This window comes from Phallusia mammillata, chromosome 5, assembly GCF_965637545.1.
Source record: "Phallusia mammillata chromosome 5, kaPhaMamm4.hap1.1, whole genome shotgun sequence".
In the NCBI taxonomy this organism is placed as follows: Eukaryota; Metazoa; Chordata; class Ascidiacea; order Phlebobranchia; family Ascidiidae; genus Phallusia; species Phallusia mammillata.
Window position 1 is genome coordinate 15690765 of NC_137256.1, and position 15936 is coordinate 15706700.

The following is a 15936-nucleotide window of genomic DNA, read 5'->3' on the forward strand; positions in this document are numbered from 1 at the left end:
CTTGCATGTCATAAAAATCAACGAAGAAAGCAATTGTTTGCGCACAATTCCATGTATAGTTTTGTCTATGATGTCACAACCCGCTCTTAGATCATTGATATGCGCAACCAATTGATAATATTTAAGTAAAATAAATCTGGAGTGGTAAAAGTTCAAATTACTTTTAGCAGCTTAAGCTGTTTAATTGGTTTTAGCATTGAATTCATCGTGGACCGCGAAAAATTGCGTCTGATATGTAAATGAAATGGTTTGAAAACCACTGGCCTATAGGCAGGGTTGCCATACCGTCCTTATTTCTAAGATTTGTCCTTATTTTGAAGGGCTCTGTCTTAGAAAAGTTCATTGTCCTTATTTCTAAGAAATGTCCTTATTTTTGACTTGAGTCCTTCTTTTGTTTTATTTTCAACAATTACTGGTCAAATACCTGCTACAATTAAAAGTAAACCTAGACCTGAGCTGTTGTGAGATGCACGAAGTATTTTCTACGAACAAGGGGTTGCTGGAACAGATTGTTTCTGACCAAAATATTGCATATGATATGTGATGGCTCGTATAAATGCAAAGATTTGTTCAAAAACGCTTGTTTTGTTTCGTATGAAAATTAAATTTTTCGGATTTCTGGTTTCAAGTCGATGGCAACCCTGCCTATAGGCAACTGAAAAAGTCAATGCGGCGCACATAAGCGTCAACAAAATGTTGCTTGGCCTTCATGAACTTAAAAGTTTCTTATCCCTAAGCTAAACGAAAATAGTAGACACAAAAAACTTAACGGATTTTAACTTATCGCTTTGATGATCAGGATAAGATTGCATTATTTCATCACAATAATAATAATGTATCACAAAGGTTAAATTTGGTATTTTTGACTTAGTGATACATAATTTTGAATTGTGAAATACTTAAACGTTGAATAAAACAAACACATGCTTAAATGTTACAATATAATAATTTATTTTTTCATTTGCTAATAACGCCGCGGGCCACGGAAAATTGCCTGGCGGGCCACATGTGGCCCGCGTGTTGGAGACCCCTGTTGTAGATAGACTTCAGACTTATGATAGGAATGACAACTTCACTTGTGCTGTGAGCTTGGGGGAGAATGTAGGTAGCAGCTCTGAGTAACAGTGGCCCAAAGTATAGATACTTAAATAACCAGCTTGGATCAAATACCACATACAACTGAGGAACAAGTGAAAGTTTATTTTCATTTCAAGTCCACATGTGACAAAATTTCCAACAGTGTTGTGAAGGCTATTGTGAAAGGACACCTAGTCTGAAATGTTATCTGAAAAAAATGTTTTATACAATGTCAAAATGAAACTTGAAAACAGTGGAGAAATTGTAAATTCAGAATGTAAATGTGCAGCAGGAAGAGGACCTGTTGCTACATGCAAACATCTAGCAGCCACAGGAGAGCTATATGTTAAGAAAAGTTGTCCAGATCAGCTTCAAACGTTTCACCACCCTGCAAAACAATTGAAAAGTAATTACTCACTTTATTTATTACATGTACTGTATAGTGGTGGCTTGTAAACAATGTTTTCTACAAATTAAAAAATTGAATGAAACACAACCGAACAAAGTAAGTGCAAGGAATGTTAACCAATGAAAGTTTCGCATAAAACCACCAAAATTTAGGAATATTATTTTGGCAACTGAAAGAAGAAATATGCAAAACTATGTGAAGTTTGCACTGTCCACACAAGCAATATGCCATGGCAAAATGTATGAAAAAGGGGCACTTACTTTGTTCAGCAAAACAAAAAATATCCACATGAGTCCAGCAGGTCTGTTTATTATTGTTTATTGACAACCAACAGCCATACCTTGCTGCAACACCAGATGCAAAGGCAGAGGAAACTGGTGTGGTTAAGATTAAATGTCCACATAGTGAAAGAAATGAAATTATTACCGAAGGTGCTAACTTCCCATATCTGGAATTTGTGAGTGACAGTCTTCAATTAAAAAAATCATAAATACTACTTTCAGATTCAAGGACAGATGGGCATTGCTAATAAGCAGTACTGGTACTGCTACTTTGTGGTGCATGAATTCGAAGATTTTTAAGTTTTCAGATTCAAGAATAGATGGGCATTGCTAATAAGCAGTACTGCTACTTTGTGGTGTAAACATTTAAAGATATATTTGTGCAAAAAATACCCTTTAATAAGCGTGATTTTACTGATCCTATGTTGCCCAAATTGCAACATTTTTATGTCAAAGTGTGGCTACCATAATGTTTTGTTGATAACATAAGAATACATTATCATGTACTTTTTGGGCTCTTGATTAACGTTTAAATCTTTTTTATTCACCTTATTGTTTGTTGCCATTTGGTAAAATAATGTAAGAAACAAACCACAAAAAAGTATTTCACAGTCCAAGAGTCCAAGTTTGTTGGTAATCATAATTACTGTCAAAAATACACTCACCTAAATAGATAATCCTATAGACAACCTAGACCAGGGGTCACCAAACTACGGCCCGCGACCACATTTTTTAGGTTGCCAAATTGTATTAATAACTTTGTAACATTGGAAGTTAATCTACTCCTTACAAAAGTTGTTCTGTGGGGATATTCAGAATTAATATTACAGCGTTTTATAGGATTTTAACGCCCAGGGTTGACCCAAAGCGAGTTTGTTACGTCACAGACAAGACTACAAGTGTTAATTGTGCGCAAACAATTGCCTTCCTTTGTCGAGGCGGGGTTGTGGCAATTCAGTGACAGGCTGTCACCTATCGCCTGTCAATGACACCCTGTCACAGATTTACTGACACCCTGTCACAAATTTACTGACACCCTGTCACAGATTTACTGACACCCTGTCACTGATTCACTGACGCCCTGTCACTGATTCACTGACGCCCTGTCACTGATTTTGACACCCTGTCACAGATTTACTGACACCCTGTCACTGATTCACTGACGCCCTGTCACTGATTTATATTTTTGTTTAAAAAGAGTATTTTTCCTTTGTCGTTTGAAGAGCCAGGTTGCAGAAAGGGGTTTGAAATAAAGATTGAAAGCAGATTTGATGCACTGTTGGAAAATAATGTTCAAGAATTAACATCTGAGTTCTCTAAAATCATGAATGCGACTGTGATGAAAACTGGAACCAGAAACAAGCCTTGCTGGATAACACAGGAGATCTTGAATACATATGAGATAAGTGTGGCCCACGTGGACACAATATTTGATAGTCATGATACCAAAAAAGGTAAACTAATACCTCAAATCAAGAGTGTCTTATCTGAAGAACAAACAAGGGAAGGACATGATGGTACAGTCTACAGTCTTGTGAACCACTGGTCTAACAGATTGAATACTAGGTGAAAAAAAGAGACCACCATCAAGAACTTAGTCACAGAGGCCCTGTGGAGCACCATGAAGAAACATAGGATCAGTCTCTTCCTGATCCTCCTGATCAAATCACTGTATAATATAAAGGTCATCAATGCTGTGTTAACCAATGGAAGTGCACTAAAATAGTTTAAGACTTTGGAGTATTTCAAGAGTGCATACTGTTGCCAATCTTGTTTAACATAGCTTTAATGGGTTAGCCATGTAACATGTCGCCATAGAACTCTTACATCACCATCATGCACAGGACCGACGAGGGAATAAGAAGACAAGGCAGGCCCAGAACGAACTGGCTTTGGCAATGTTCAGGGGTGGACAGGAAAATAGATCATGGAATACAACAGACTAGCAAAGAATCAAGATAGATGGGAGAAATTGCCCCAGGGGTCCCCGGACTACAGCAGTGACTTACTGTGTTAAATGACTCTTTTGTTTGTTTTAACTAGCTTTTGTTTTGAGTTTTCCAAAAATATTGGTGTTGGTACAAAAACTTTTACAGTAATTCTAAAGCATGACAAACTATTTCAGACAGCTTTTATTACTGAACAAAAAACAACGAATTTATGAATTCTTAAAGTGAAGACAAGGTGTGATAAAGAACTTAAAAAGCTAAGCAAGCACACGATATTCTCTAGCTTTCAGTATATAGATTAATACTCTCCTGTAACAATGCAATTGACACTTAAAATTCAAAAAAAAATACCCATCTTAGGGGGGATGCTACGTGCAAAATAATAAAAAATCAAACCACAATCACCCAATCAACACTTTTAAATTGTAACGCCGATAGGCGATTGTTTCCGGTGGTACTAAACACCGCATGGTATACCGCATGTTATAACATGGCAGGAAGTTGTAAAGGACTTGAATATGCCTTTACGAAAATATAGTTTTGCGAACTTTTGAAAGCGCTAACGGTTAGAGCTATTCTGGTTGGGTGAAGGTTTGTAATTAAAACAATGCTATAATCTGGTCTAATTTTCCCTTGTTGGGGCTTGTATTCTCGCATTTCACATACCATGCAGTATTTTAAGCAGAATAACATACGGTAACATGCAGTATTTAGTACCACCCATTGTTTCAGGCTGTCAAAACTGCCAAAGCAACCAGCCCGGAGTGTGTCGGATTATAAGAAAGGTTTATAACTTGGGCTGCTAGTGGGTTAAATACTGGAGCTGTTATGGCACATTTACATGACCATATCTACCATCTGGCGTGGACAGACTTCAGTTAAGAAAACAACAAATAGAATAAACCAATACACACATCCATAACATCACAATTTATAAGCAAACAGGACATTGCCAAGACTAGAAAATATTTAATGGTCTTACCAATACATTTTCATACCAAATGAAACAAAGCTTTGCCTTTATAAGAGCCATGGCATTTTAGCAGGCTAGTCTACAGCCATATTGAGAAGTTATATGTCAGGGATATCGCCATGAGGCGCTTTGTCCATGAAGCACAGTGTGAGGTACACTACCAACCCGAGTGAGGCTATAAGTAAAATCTTAATAGTCTGTGTGGAATTGAACTAAAACTGGTAAAGTTTAGTGCCTTGTTTACATAAAACGATTTAAACTTGCCTTAATTATATTGTATATCTTATACTCAGGGTCGCCATCCTATTCTTATTTCGAAGACTTGACCTTATTTTGAAAGGCAAGGTCTTTAAAAAGTTTATTTTCCTTATTTCTAAGAAATGTCATTGATTTAGACTTGAGTCCTCAAGTCAAATCCCTACTACAAGTAAACCTGAGTTGTCATGAGATGTAAGTATTTTCTGTATACAAGCAGTTGCTCGAATAGATTGTTTCTGGCAAAAGACTAGCCTGCTAAAATGCCATGGCTCTTATTTCTATGGTGGACCTTCTTCCAGCGACTCATAACTTGCTTGATGGCGAAACTTGTGGATCTTCGTAGCACCCAGTGGTTTCATCCATTTCGATGTCACAAACGGCAAGTAAACATCGGCGGAACTTTTGCAAATGACCGAGCACCTAAAAAAATGAAATGTGGTATTCAATTTGGATAGAGTAAATACAAAACAGTCTGGAGATGGTGTTTTACTGAAATAAGACACCAGTATTGATTTTTTCCACATAATCAGACCTTGCACTGCCACACAACAGATAATGCTGGTAAAACACCTTAAACAGGATCAAGTGTAATTTCCCTTATTAACCTTGTATCAATCCCCTTCCTTTCTGTGTTTAATGGAAAATCAGCATTAACTTGTTGCAGATCTTTAATTCTGACAAGGTTTCAAGGTGGTCATCGAGTTTTCCAATGAAGTCTTCTTGTAGTTCTGTGTTTCACTGTAGTGTGACTGTAGCACATGGTTGTTCGTCATCACTCTGACAGTGTTGGTCCTTGTTACGAACATAGTTCTGCCAGTTTCTGAAGGTTTTTCTTTGTCAAACAAACCTACATAGTAAAGACAAAAAAAATTAAAATTATGTAATCTTATGAAAATTGGCAAATTTGGGCATCGAATTTTTGGAGTAACACAATTTTGTGCACTTTTACGGTGTGAAAAAGTACCTTGAATGCCAAATGGCAGTGAAAAGTCTATCATCTCTATCAAGTTGTTGCTGCTGTAATCTTCTCCTCATTTGAACATCTTCATCTGCACTTATTGTGGCTGTCCTCAGTGTGTGTGTCCACTACGAGTTGTGCCAGTAAAGTTTTGGTATCTAATTGCCTGGAGAAATGTTAAGAATTTCTGATTGAAGTTTTAATATTTACTATGTCACACAATACATAAACTGTTCAAATTTTACCTACTGCACAAAAGCAGCCTAAATTGTTTAACTTAATATTATTGAAATTTTACAAACAAAATTTATGGGCTAATACTTTTTGTCACATGATACAACATAAATTATTTTCCAGGCAATTTCCGACCAAGAAACCATGCCACAGAATTGTTTGGACTGACACAACTACAATTTAAAAAAGATAATAACGCAAATTTGCCTACCTGTAAAGTTTCACGTAGCACCTTGATGTTCCCCGATTTGTTGTCATTGAGAACATATTCTTTACAAGCATAGCAATATACATAGAGTTCATTGACATCAATCACTAATGGATGACCAGATTCCAAATAATGGTTTAATGCAGTGGTTCTTAACCGGTGGGAAATTTCCCACTAGTGGGAAATTTAATGTTTTTAGAGGGAAATTATGTGAGTTAGAAGTCACCAAACTTGGGCTTTTTTTATTAAATTAACCGTTGAAAGTTAATTTAATACAATATTTTCCGCAACAACATGTAAGATTAACTTCACCTAGTTTTGCAAGGCGCATAAAAATCCAACAATCGTTTGTTACGTCACAGACATTACTAAAAGTATCAATGACTTTGTTATTGTTCGCGAATAAATGCATTTGGTCTGTTGATTGTGATGCGATAAATGACTATTGCAAGTACATGACATATAAATAAGATTGCAGTATACCTTTAAGGTCCCGACAAAATCACTTCACAAATTTTTTTTGATTAAAGAATAATTTTTTGTTAATGTTGGGCACAAAACATTATTATAAAAATAACAGAGGGGGAAATTAGAACTTGGTGATTTACTTTAATGGGAAACCACACCAAAAAGGTTAAGAACCACTGGTTTAATGCATGTTCATGGATATATCTGTAGGTTATATACCATTTTATAAATATTCAAATGGTCATCCAAAACAGTCCACACATTATTTATTCATTTTTATAGACTGTAGAACATTTTGTTTTGTGTTTTGACCATGGTTCCTACCTTCCACAAGCAACATTAGGGTAGCTTAGACATGTCCAAACAGACTCAGTTGTAAGGCAAGTGTTGCAGAGCCATCTTTGTGGGTTGACAACTGAATGACGTTCACCAATAGTCATGCGCAGTATGTGCTTGCAATTGCAAATGCTTAACTAAAACAAAATTTGCACAACCCATTAGTGCATGCTTATAGTTAAATTTAGGATTTTGATAAAACTCATCACATAACAATATTTTACAGCAGAGCTAGTAAAACCATTGAAAAATGGACTTTAAATTTACTGAACCATTTAAACCTTCAACACACCTCATACTCTGTGGAGAGTCTAAAACACGTGCATCTTGTAAGATATTGACTTGCTTGCTGATACACCATCCTGAAATAACACATTTGGTAACAAATCACTGTGTGTAATAAAAACGTTTTTGTAGAATGAACAAAAAGAGCATTTTCTGACTCGGACTTGAAAATATTTCAACAAATAAGAGATTTTAAAGTAAAATACTGTTATACACAAGAATTATTGAATCAATAATACATTATTCACTACAGAACTACAATTATTGATTGCTCGAACACATACATGTGAAAGATCAGTAGAGCGTTTCTGCTTCTGGTCAGCTTTCATCAAAGCTTCTGGACTCTTCCTGCCCATGTTTCCAAATGAAATTTGCGAACTCAATGAATTTGATTGTTTACCAGGTAACAAGCTATTTAAATTACAGAACCTATGGAATTCCTAACCTAACAAACACATAAAACATCCATACCAATTTAAACACACTTAGAAATTTATCGCACAGAGCGAATATAATTGGCTAAGTTGGCCACAAAATAACTTTAAAATAATGAACCATATTAAACTTAATTTTGTTTTTTAGCCATTTAACCCCTTTTAACAAACTCGAAACATGGTGATTCATTTGCAGTTGTTTTTTTCTTTATTTTGTCGAAACACAGTATTTTTTAAAATCTCTGGTTATATAATGTATAAAGTTAGATCTCCAAGTAGACATTGACAATTACAAATATGTGCGCACAATTCAAAGGTGCAATTAAATACAACACCTCAAACACCAATAACAACAACCAAATACTTGTGTTAATCTTGGTTATCTTTAAATCTTGGGTTTCCAATCGTTAAATGTTTGTGGCTGTCTGCAAAAAAAAATAAAACAAAAAACATCAACAATTTTTTGTGTAAATATGGCAGAATCAGTTTAAATGGGTAAAAAGACATTACCACTCGTAACATTGTCCTGAAGCTAGGAAATTCTAGATGCACTATTTTTTTGAGCAGCTTTAAACGTGTTGGTCTTCATGTGTACAAAACGTTTTTTTGTTTGGAAACTCAGATAATCTCCTCTTTTTGCACATAACATTACATATTGTTAAATATTCAGATATGACAATGTGGCACAAAACAGAGGTTAGACATGTTTACATAATAAAAAAAAACTACTTAAAACAAATTGATTGAACTTTTTCGCCCTGTTAGAGCTCATCAGACTGCCTGGCAGGCAATGAAAGTTCAAAAACACACTTACCTTTGCTGCTTGCAGAATTTAAAGATTTTACCAAAAAGTCATGAGGTACATTTTTGCACGAAATTTAGATTTAAAACCTTTGCTGCTTGCAATTTTTAAAGAAAACCCTTACAAGCAAAGACCTAATAAATTCGCTTGTGTTCATACTATCGCAAGAACGCAAGAACGCCCTGTCACCGATTTTGCCCTGTCACTGATTTTGCCCTGTCACTGATTTAATGGCACCCTGTCACTGATTTAGTGACACCCCAGCCCTGTCATTGACGCCTGTCACTAACAGTGACAAGTGTCACGAAAAAGTCACAACCCCTGTTGCCTTTGTCACTTGTGGCGTAATATACAAGGATTGCTCGAAAGATGAGACTAATTATACAGTTTAACAGTCGCAAGACCAGTTTTTGAATAGGATTGTAGAAAGACCATAACTTGGCGCCCCTATAAAAAATGCCTCGTTGGGTAGGGCATAAGCTATGCGGCCCGCGCGAATCATTGTTATCACTCATCCGGCCCGCAGTGAAAAAAGTTTGGCGACCCCTGACCTAGACCATCATCATTTCGCCGAAATGAAACGTGCGAGAATTGTTAATAAGCGTTACGCACCACTGCGTGTAGTTTCCAAAATTTTTTTTTGAAAAAAAGCATAAAACGTGGTCAAAGTACGTACAAATCGACATTTTCAGGTCTGGGAGAAAAAGTATCAGCTTGTAAAATCACATTTCAGGTTTCAAACAGTATTTGCCAACGAAATGACTTTTACCGATGTATGCTCGCAAATGTCGCTCACACATAAACGCATTTACAATATAGTGTCCAATGTTCAGAACAAAATAAAAATACATTCCGCGCCTAATATTTGTCTATAAATTGGCACAGATGTGTGTTAGAGCAAGTAGTTTCAACTCGTAAAGTCCAATTTATGGTCTCTTTCGTATTTGCCAACGAAATGACTTTTACCGATGTATGCTCGCAAATGTCGCTCACACATAAACGCATTTACAATATAGTGTCCAATGTTCAGAACAAAATAAAAATACATTCCGCGCCTAATATTTTTCTATAAATTGGTACAGATGTGTGTTAGAGCAAGCAGTTTCAAGTCGTAAAGTCCAATTTATGGTCTCATTTCGTATTTGCCAACGAAATGACTTTTACCGATGTATGCTCGCAAATGTCGCTCACACATAAACGCATATGAAGTATAGTGTCCAATGTTCAGAACAAAATAAAAATACATTCCGCGCCTAATATTTTTCTATAAATTGGCACAGATGTGTGTTAGAGCAAGTAGTTTCAACTCGTAAAGTCCATTTTTTGGTCTCATTTCGTATTTGCCAACGAAATGACTTTTACCGATGTATGCTCGCAAATGTCGCTCACACTCGTAAAGACCAAATGTTGTAAAATTCTGAGTGACGATCCTGCTCGCCAGAATTGTACCAGAGAAGAGTACCTTCAGTTCTAGAGTTCTTTATCTGCTATATTTAATTAGCCGGTATTCGTTGTAAGCCACTACACCACGTCAAGGTTCCGGCAATTGTAGTGGTTTTATTTTACAGATAAAATCCTCATTTTGGCCAAAAGAAAACGAGGCAAAAAAAACTGTTATTACAAACAAAAGAAACCCAGACACAATAATTGAACATTACTCGTTTGTTAGTGATGTAAATGACTTTTGTACCATCAGTTTTAACCTTTCCTGAATTTTTAAAATTGTAGGTTGGGTATATCATCCAATTTTACTGCTTGCATCGTGGTATGTCAAAGTGTCAGTTTTCATCACAAAATATGTGATTGCTTCCATGTTTAACACATGGGTGAAGAAAAAATTAATATCTAAGGTTTTAGTGTACAATTCCTTGTCAAGTACGGATTGCTTAACAACAAACTGAGGTCTTATGCGTATTCCCTGGAACGTTTGCCGAATTACTTGATCTCCAATTAGTTGTTGTCGCAGACGAAGGTCGCAAAAGTAATAGTCAATAAATCGTAATAGATCTGTCATGCAATTTGGAGTCAAACTGGTTTTATCTATTGTTATATGTGTATTGTAACTTCTCAAACGCTGCCTGTATCCCTTACTAAATAAACACAAACGATAACAATCAGGTCTGCTTCGGGCCTTTTCGGGTGTTGTGGAAATTAGATCTGATATATTGTTGGTAATATATTCATAAACTACTTTTTGTTGCCCGGAAAAACTGTGAAGACCAGAAATTTGAACACCGTTTAGCTCCAAATCAGTGTCCTTGTAAATAATTCGTTCAGAAGATTTAATGGCGTTTTGGTCAATTCGGCGGCGCTTTCTGCGAATTACCTTCACTGGTTGGTGTTTAGCAACAGAGGTGGTAATAACATCGGTTTTAGTTTTTTTGTAGTAAAAAATACAACTTCCAGTTAAAACGCTATTCTTTATATCCGTCCACGTCCTTTGTCTCACTGTATCGTCATCAAACTCCATTGCACCGCATTCATTAAATTTGTAGGCAACGTAATGTCCAGAATCAACATCCAAACCAACATGAACCACAACTGACGCTAAAGCATACGTGACCTTTTGCGTATCAGAGCAAAATGACAACAATCGACCAGGTATTACACGCTTGCAACTCTTCGAACCACCTAAGTTTCTGTGCAACACAATACATAAAATGTCGGAAGCGGTTGCAATATGTGAACTAATTTTCTGTTTTGCGTCCTCTTTACAAATTGAACATTGACCAGAAATAACATTTAAAAACTCGGCATCACAATATTCTTTAAGATTGCAGTTGTCTGAAATGCTTTCAAACATCGGCAATGTCAAGACAGACTGCTCATGTGCGGATTTCACGACATTGCTGCAAGTCGTACACTGTTTTGTTGCTTGCAGCAGAAAAGACGAACTTAAACCAAAATCTTTAAAAATAGCGGTAAAATCACACAGCATAACAAATTCGCTTGCATCCTGGTGTTGCCCAAGCGTCCAATTTAAATGTATACAAATGTCACGCACCAGTTGCAAGTACAATGTTACGTTATCCCTTTTTTCAACTAGCCCTCAAATACACTCCGCAATATTTTTATTTAATGTATCGCTTGAATTTAAAAAAGTAGGCGCATCAACAAACAGGGACATCACAGCCTGTAAAACGGAACTACTTGCTTTAACACACATCTGTGCCAATTTATAGAAAAATATTAGGCGCGGAATGTATTTTTATTTTGTTCTGAACATTGGACACTATATTGTAAATGCGTTTATGTGTGAGCGACATATGCGAGCATACATCGGTAAAAGTCATTTCGTTGGCAAATACGAAATGAGACCATAAATTGGACTTTATACGAGTTGAAACTACTTGCTCTAACACACATCTGTGCCAATTTATAGACAAATATTAGGCGCGGAATGTATTTTTATTTTGTTCTGAACATTGGACACTATATTGTAAATGCGTTTATGTGTGAGCGACATTTGCGAGCATACATCGGTAAAAGTCATTTCGTTGGCAAATACGAAATGAGACCATAAATTGGACTTTACGAGTTGAAACTACTTGCTATAACACACATCTGTGCCAATTTATAGAAAAATATTAGGCGCGGAATGTATTTTTATTTTGTTCTGAACATTGGACACTATACTTTACATGCGTTTATGTGTGAGCGACATTTGCGAGCATACATCGGTAAAAGTCATTTCGTTGGCAAATACGAAATGAGACCATAAATTGGACTTTACGACTTGAAACTACTTGCTCTAACACACATCTGTGCCAATTCATAGAAAAATATTAGGCGCGGAATGTATTTTTATTTTGTTCTGAACATTGGACACTATATTGTAAATGCGTTTATGTGTGAGCGACATTTGCGAGCATACATCGGTAAAAGTCATTTCGTTGGCAAATACGAAATGAGACCATAAATTGGACTTTACGAGTTGAAACTACTTGCTCTAACACACATCTGTGCCAATTTATAGAAAAATATTAGGCGCGGAATGTATTTTTATTTTGTTCTGAACATTGGACACTATACTTTATATGCGTTTATGTGTGAGCGACATTTGCGAGCATACATCGGTAAAAGTCATTTCGTTGGCAAATACGAAATGAGACCATAAATTGGACTTTACGACTTGAAACTACTTGCTCTAACACACATCTGTGCCAATTTATAGACAAATATTAGGCGCGGGATGTATTTTTATTTTGTTCTGAACATTGGACACTATACTTTACATGCGTTTATGTGTGAGCGACATTTGCGAGCATACATCGGTAAAAGTCATTTCGTTGGCAAATACGAAATGAGACCATAAATTGGACTTTACGAGTTGAAACTACTTGCTCCAACCTCTGTGCCAATTTATAGAAAAATATTAGGCGCGGAATGTATTTTTATTTTGTTCTGAACATTGGACACTATAGTGTATGTGTATATTTGACCACGTTTTATGCTTTTTTAAAAAAAAATTTTTGGAAACTACACGCAGTGGTGCGTAACGCTTATTAACAATTCTCGCACGTTTCATTTCGGCGAAATGATGATGGTCAACCCAGAAACAAAACACATTGTCCTGGACAGAACTGCCATAACCTAACTGACATACACAAAAAAATTAACACTTATCTCTAACAATCCATTGCATAACATTTGTCAACATAAAACAAACAAAAATAAGTTTATTTGACAGGCGCAGCATGAGACATGGATTGCTTTAATATCTTGTATATTTTAGCGAGTCCTATGACTCTCTCAACATGGATCCTTCTGATGCAGTAGGCCTGTCCTTTACAACTGAAATATTTTCAAGCTGGCTTTTTCCTTTTAGCATTGTTAGGGATGTTAACAAATACATCAAAGGATGCAGACAAATCTTGCACTCTGATTCCTCTAACTGCCATAATGCTGTCTTTGGGTTAAAAAAAACTCTGAGGCATGTTAGTATAGTACAGTATAGTAATCTTCTATTACTTGCCTAAACCAGCAATATGATTAATTTCCTAAACTTTTCTTTCAAACGTTCGAATTCATCAGACAACAGTAGTCCCGCAATACAAATCCGCCGCTAACAATAACTGTTGCGTGGCGACATCGTGTGTTCATTTAATATTTTAATTAACTCCCTCATTAACGGAAAACCTTGACAATTTGCATGAATTTGCTGACTCAGCAATTATTGTCATCGTTTATAAAGAGTATTGCGCCCCCCAGTGAAGGGTAAACGGCAAGAAGTTCGCCCCCTGCAGGTTGAAAAATACGGTTTTATAGAGCTTTTCTTGGAACATCTACTGTATTTTAGCTAGTAATTAAGGTGTGCCGCAAACATAAAATGGTTGGAAAATAATGTGCTGAAAAGAAGTAAAAATAAAAAAGATTATTCCAAAAAAAAACGGCGCGAAAAGGAACCCAACAGACCAAAAATTGAAGATTAAATTTTAACGCCAATACGATGTCAAGCTGAACAGGTCTTAGTGTAGGCTAGTTCCATATCGTCTTCACTTGAATTTTCACTTTAGACCAAACATGTAAAATATTTTGACCTCCAGTAATAAAAACGAACAAGTGTCAACGTCAATCCGACATTCAGTCTCAAACTGAGTCCCTCATCCACGCCTTTCAAATTTGCACTTTACACCCATAATGTAGCAGGTTTCGACCACTGGTGATCAAAACGTAACGTTTCAACATCAATCCGACGTCCAGCTAAATACGTCTGAATTTGGGTTTGGTTTCGACGTCTTTTAACTTGCACTTACACCAAAAACGTAGGCTACAAGCTTCCATCCTTCGGTCCATGGCCACAAATCGATGTCGATATGACGTACATGCGTTTGCTAGGATTGCACCGCCCCTGGTGCAGAAGGTTGAACGACAGAACGTACGTCAAACATCGTTTCTTTACCACACCACACCTACCATAACCGTAAACTTTAAGTTAATGCTCATTGTAGGCTACACTTCCTATGAATTTGCGAATTAAATTTTTTGTGTGTGTTTAGCCTACCTGCTAAAGTTTGGATTATGTGCCTGAATACAGGCTCGGACAACGATTAAATCCGCGATTCCACGGTTACCAAAGATTTAAATAAATTTCCAATTTTGTTAGTGAGTTTCAGGTAGGCTTTATTCACGTTGGCAGAACAGTTCCGAACTGTTGGACGACCTTACACAAAGAAAACGGTACAAAACGCGCAGGCCAGAGTAGTGTATAATAATATGGTCGGTCCAGTACACAACCATAACATAGTCGACCAAAACTCTACAAATTACCAGTGGAATAAAATCTATTAGGCTGCATATGGTAAGGGAAAGAAAGGGACGTTTATAGACTACCTATTCAATAATTGTGTGTAGATGACGTCACGATAGGAATGTCATCATAACAACTTGCAAATTCGCTTTAATATCGCAATACATGCACCCGATTTAAATCTTTGAGGCAATTTTTTTCTTTTTTAAGAGAAAACGGGTCGAGCTTTTTATTTGCACACGTGTTAAACTATTCGAGTCGGTTTAGGCCACTTATTAGTAGCTGAAGCTAAACTTGAAATCACATTTTCCCGCATTTGCGTCGTAATTAAGTTTATTCATTCGAAATATATTCGCAAAAGGTGCTGAAAACGACAGTTATCTGTCAAATAATTCGGGCCTAAATTACTGGACCTGTAAATGTAGCTTTCGATTACAAGCCTACGGTTTGACCCAGACAAACTTTAGGGTGGAAATTGACTGACTTCCGCCTGCGGCACTTACATTTCACTATGCTCCAAATATGGTGACATTTGCTTTTACTAAAATTATGCCCGGGTTTCTGCTTTCTATCAGCAAGGATTGATATTGATTTGCACTATTCGCCTCCAATTGTAAGTGATTAATAGCGAGAGTATGCTAGAAGCCCGTATTGTTACAAAATTCGTCCAACCTGTATGTGCGTTTTTACTGACACACTTTTGCTGTACATAACGGTTTTGTTGATCCTATGTTATTTTTTGCTTTAATACCGTCTGAAGAATCGGTGATTTTCAAATGTATCGCATACACAAGTTTTCCAAATAAGGCATCAGGTCTGTCTTATTTGCGTATTATCATGTCATGACATATACTTCCAATCCAGACAGTCTTTCTAATTGGTCTGTAAGGTAGTGCAACAGAACGTCGCACTACCCTATGCACCAGTCTCATACTTATTATAATAGCAACCGATGCTGATAAGTAGTGTAAAACCCACTGAACATTATGCCAAATCCCAAATTACCACACGAAA

General features: G+C 36.5%; 1 protein-coding gene across 7 annotated transcripts; it reads right to left on the reverse strand.

The window, feature by feature from the left end:
- Positions 1 to 1180: 1180 nt before the first annotated feature.
- Positions 1181 to 8858, reverse strand: LOC145230440 (ubiquitin carboxyl-terminal hydrolase 44-like). Of its 7 annotated transcripts, XR_013860655.1 has the most exons (11): positions 8685 to 8854; positions 8235 to 8295; positions 7721 to 7881; positions 7444 to 7513; positions 7140 to 7288; positions 6351 to 6409; positions 5912 to 6071; positions 5553 to 5794; positions 2433 to 5367; positions 1747 to 1934; positions 1181 to 1465 (listed from the first exon to the last, which is right to left on the reverse strand). XR_013860655.1 is itself a non-coding variant. In XM_080095868.1 (6 exons), coding segments are annotated over exons 3-6 (243 nt in total). In that variant the 5' UTR covers positions 7723 to 7881; positions 8235 to 8295; positions 8685 to 8855; the 3' UTR covers positions 6416 to 6499. The 7 variants fall into 7 exon arrangements, 4 of the variants coding, with proteins under 4 accessions (XP_079951994.1, XP_079951996.1, XP_079951997.1 ...); XR_013860656.1 differs by lacking the exon at positions 1747 to 1934; XR_013860654.1 differs by having other exon boundaries at positions 1747 to 5367.
- Positions 8859 to 15936: the final 7078 nt, after the last annotated feature.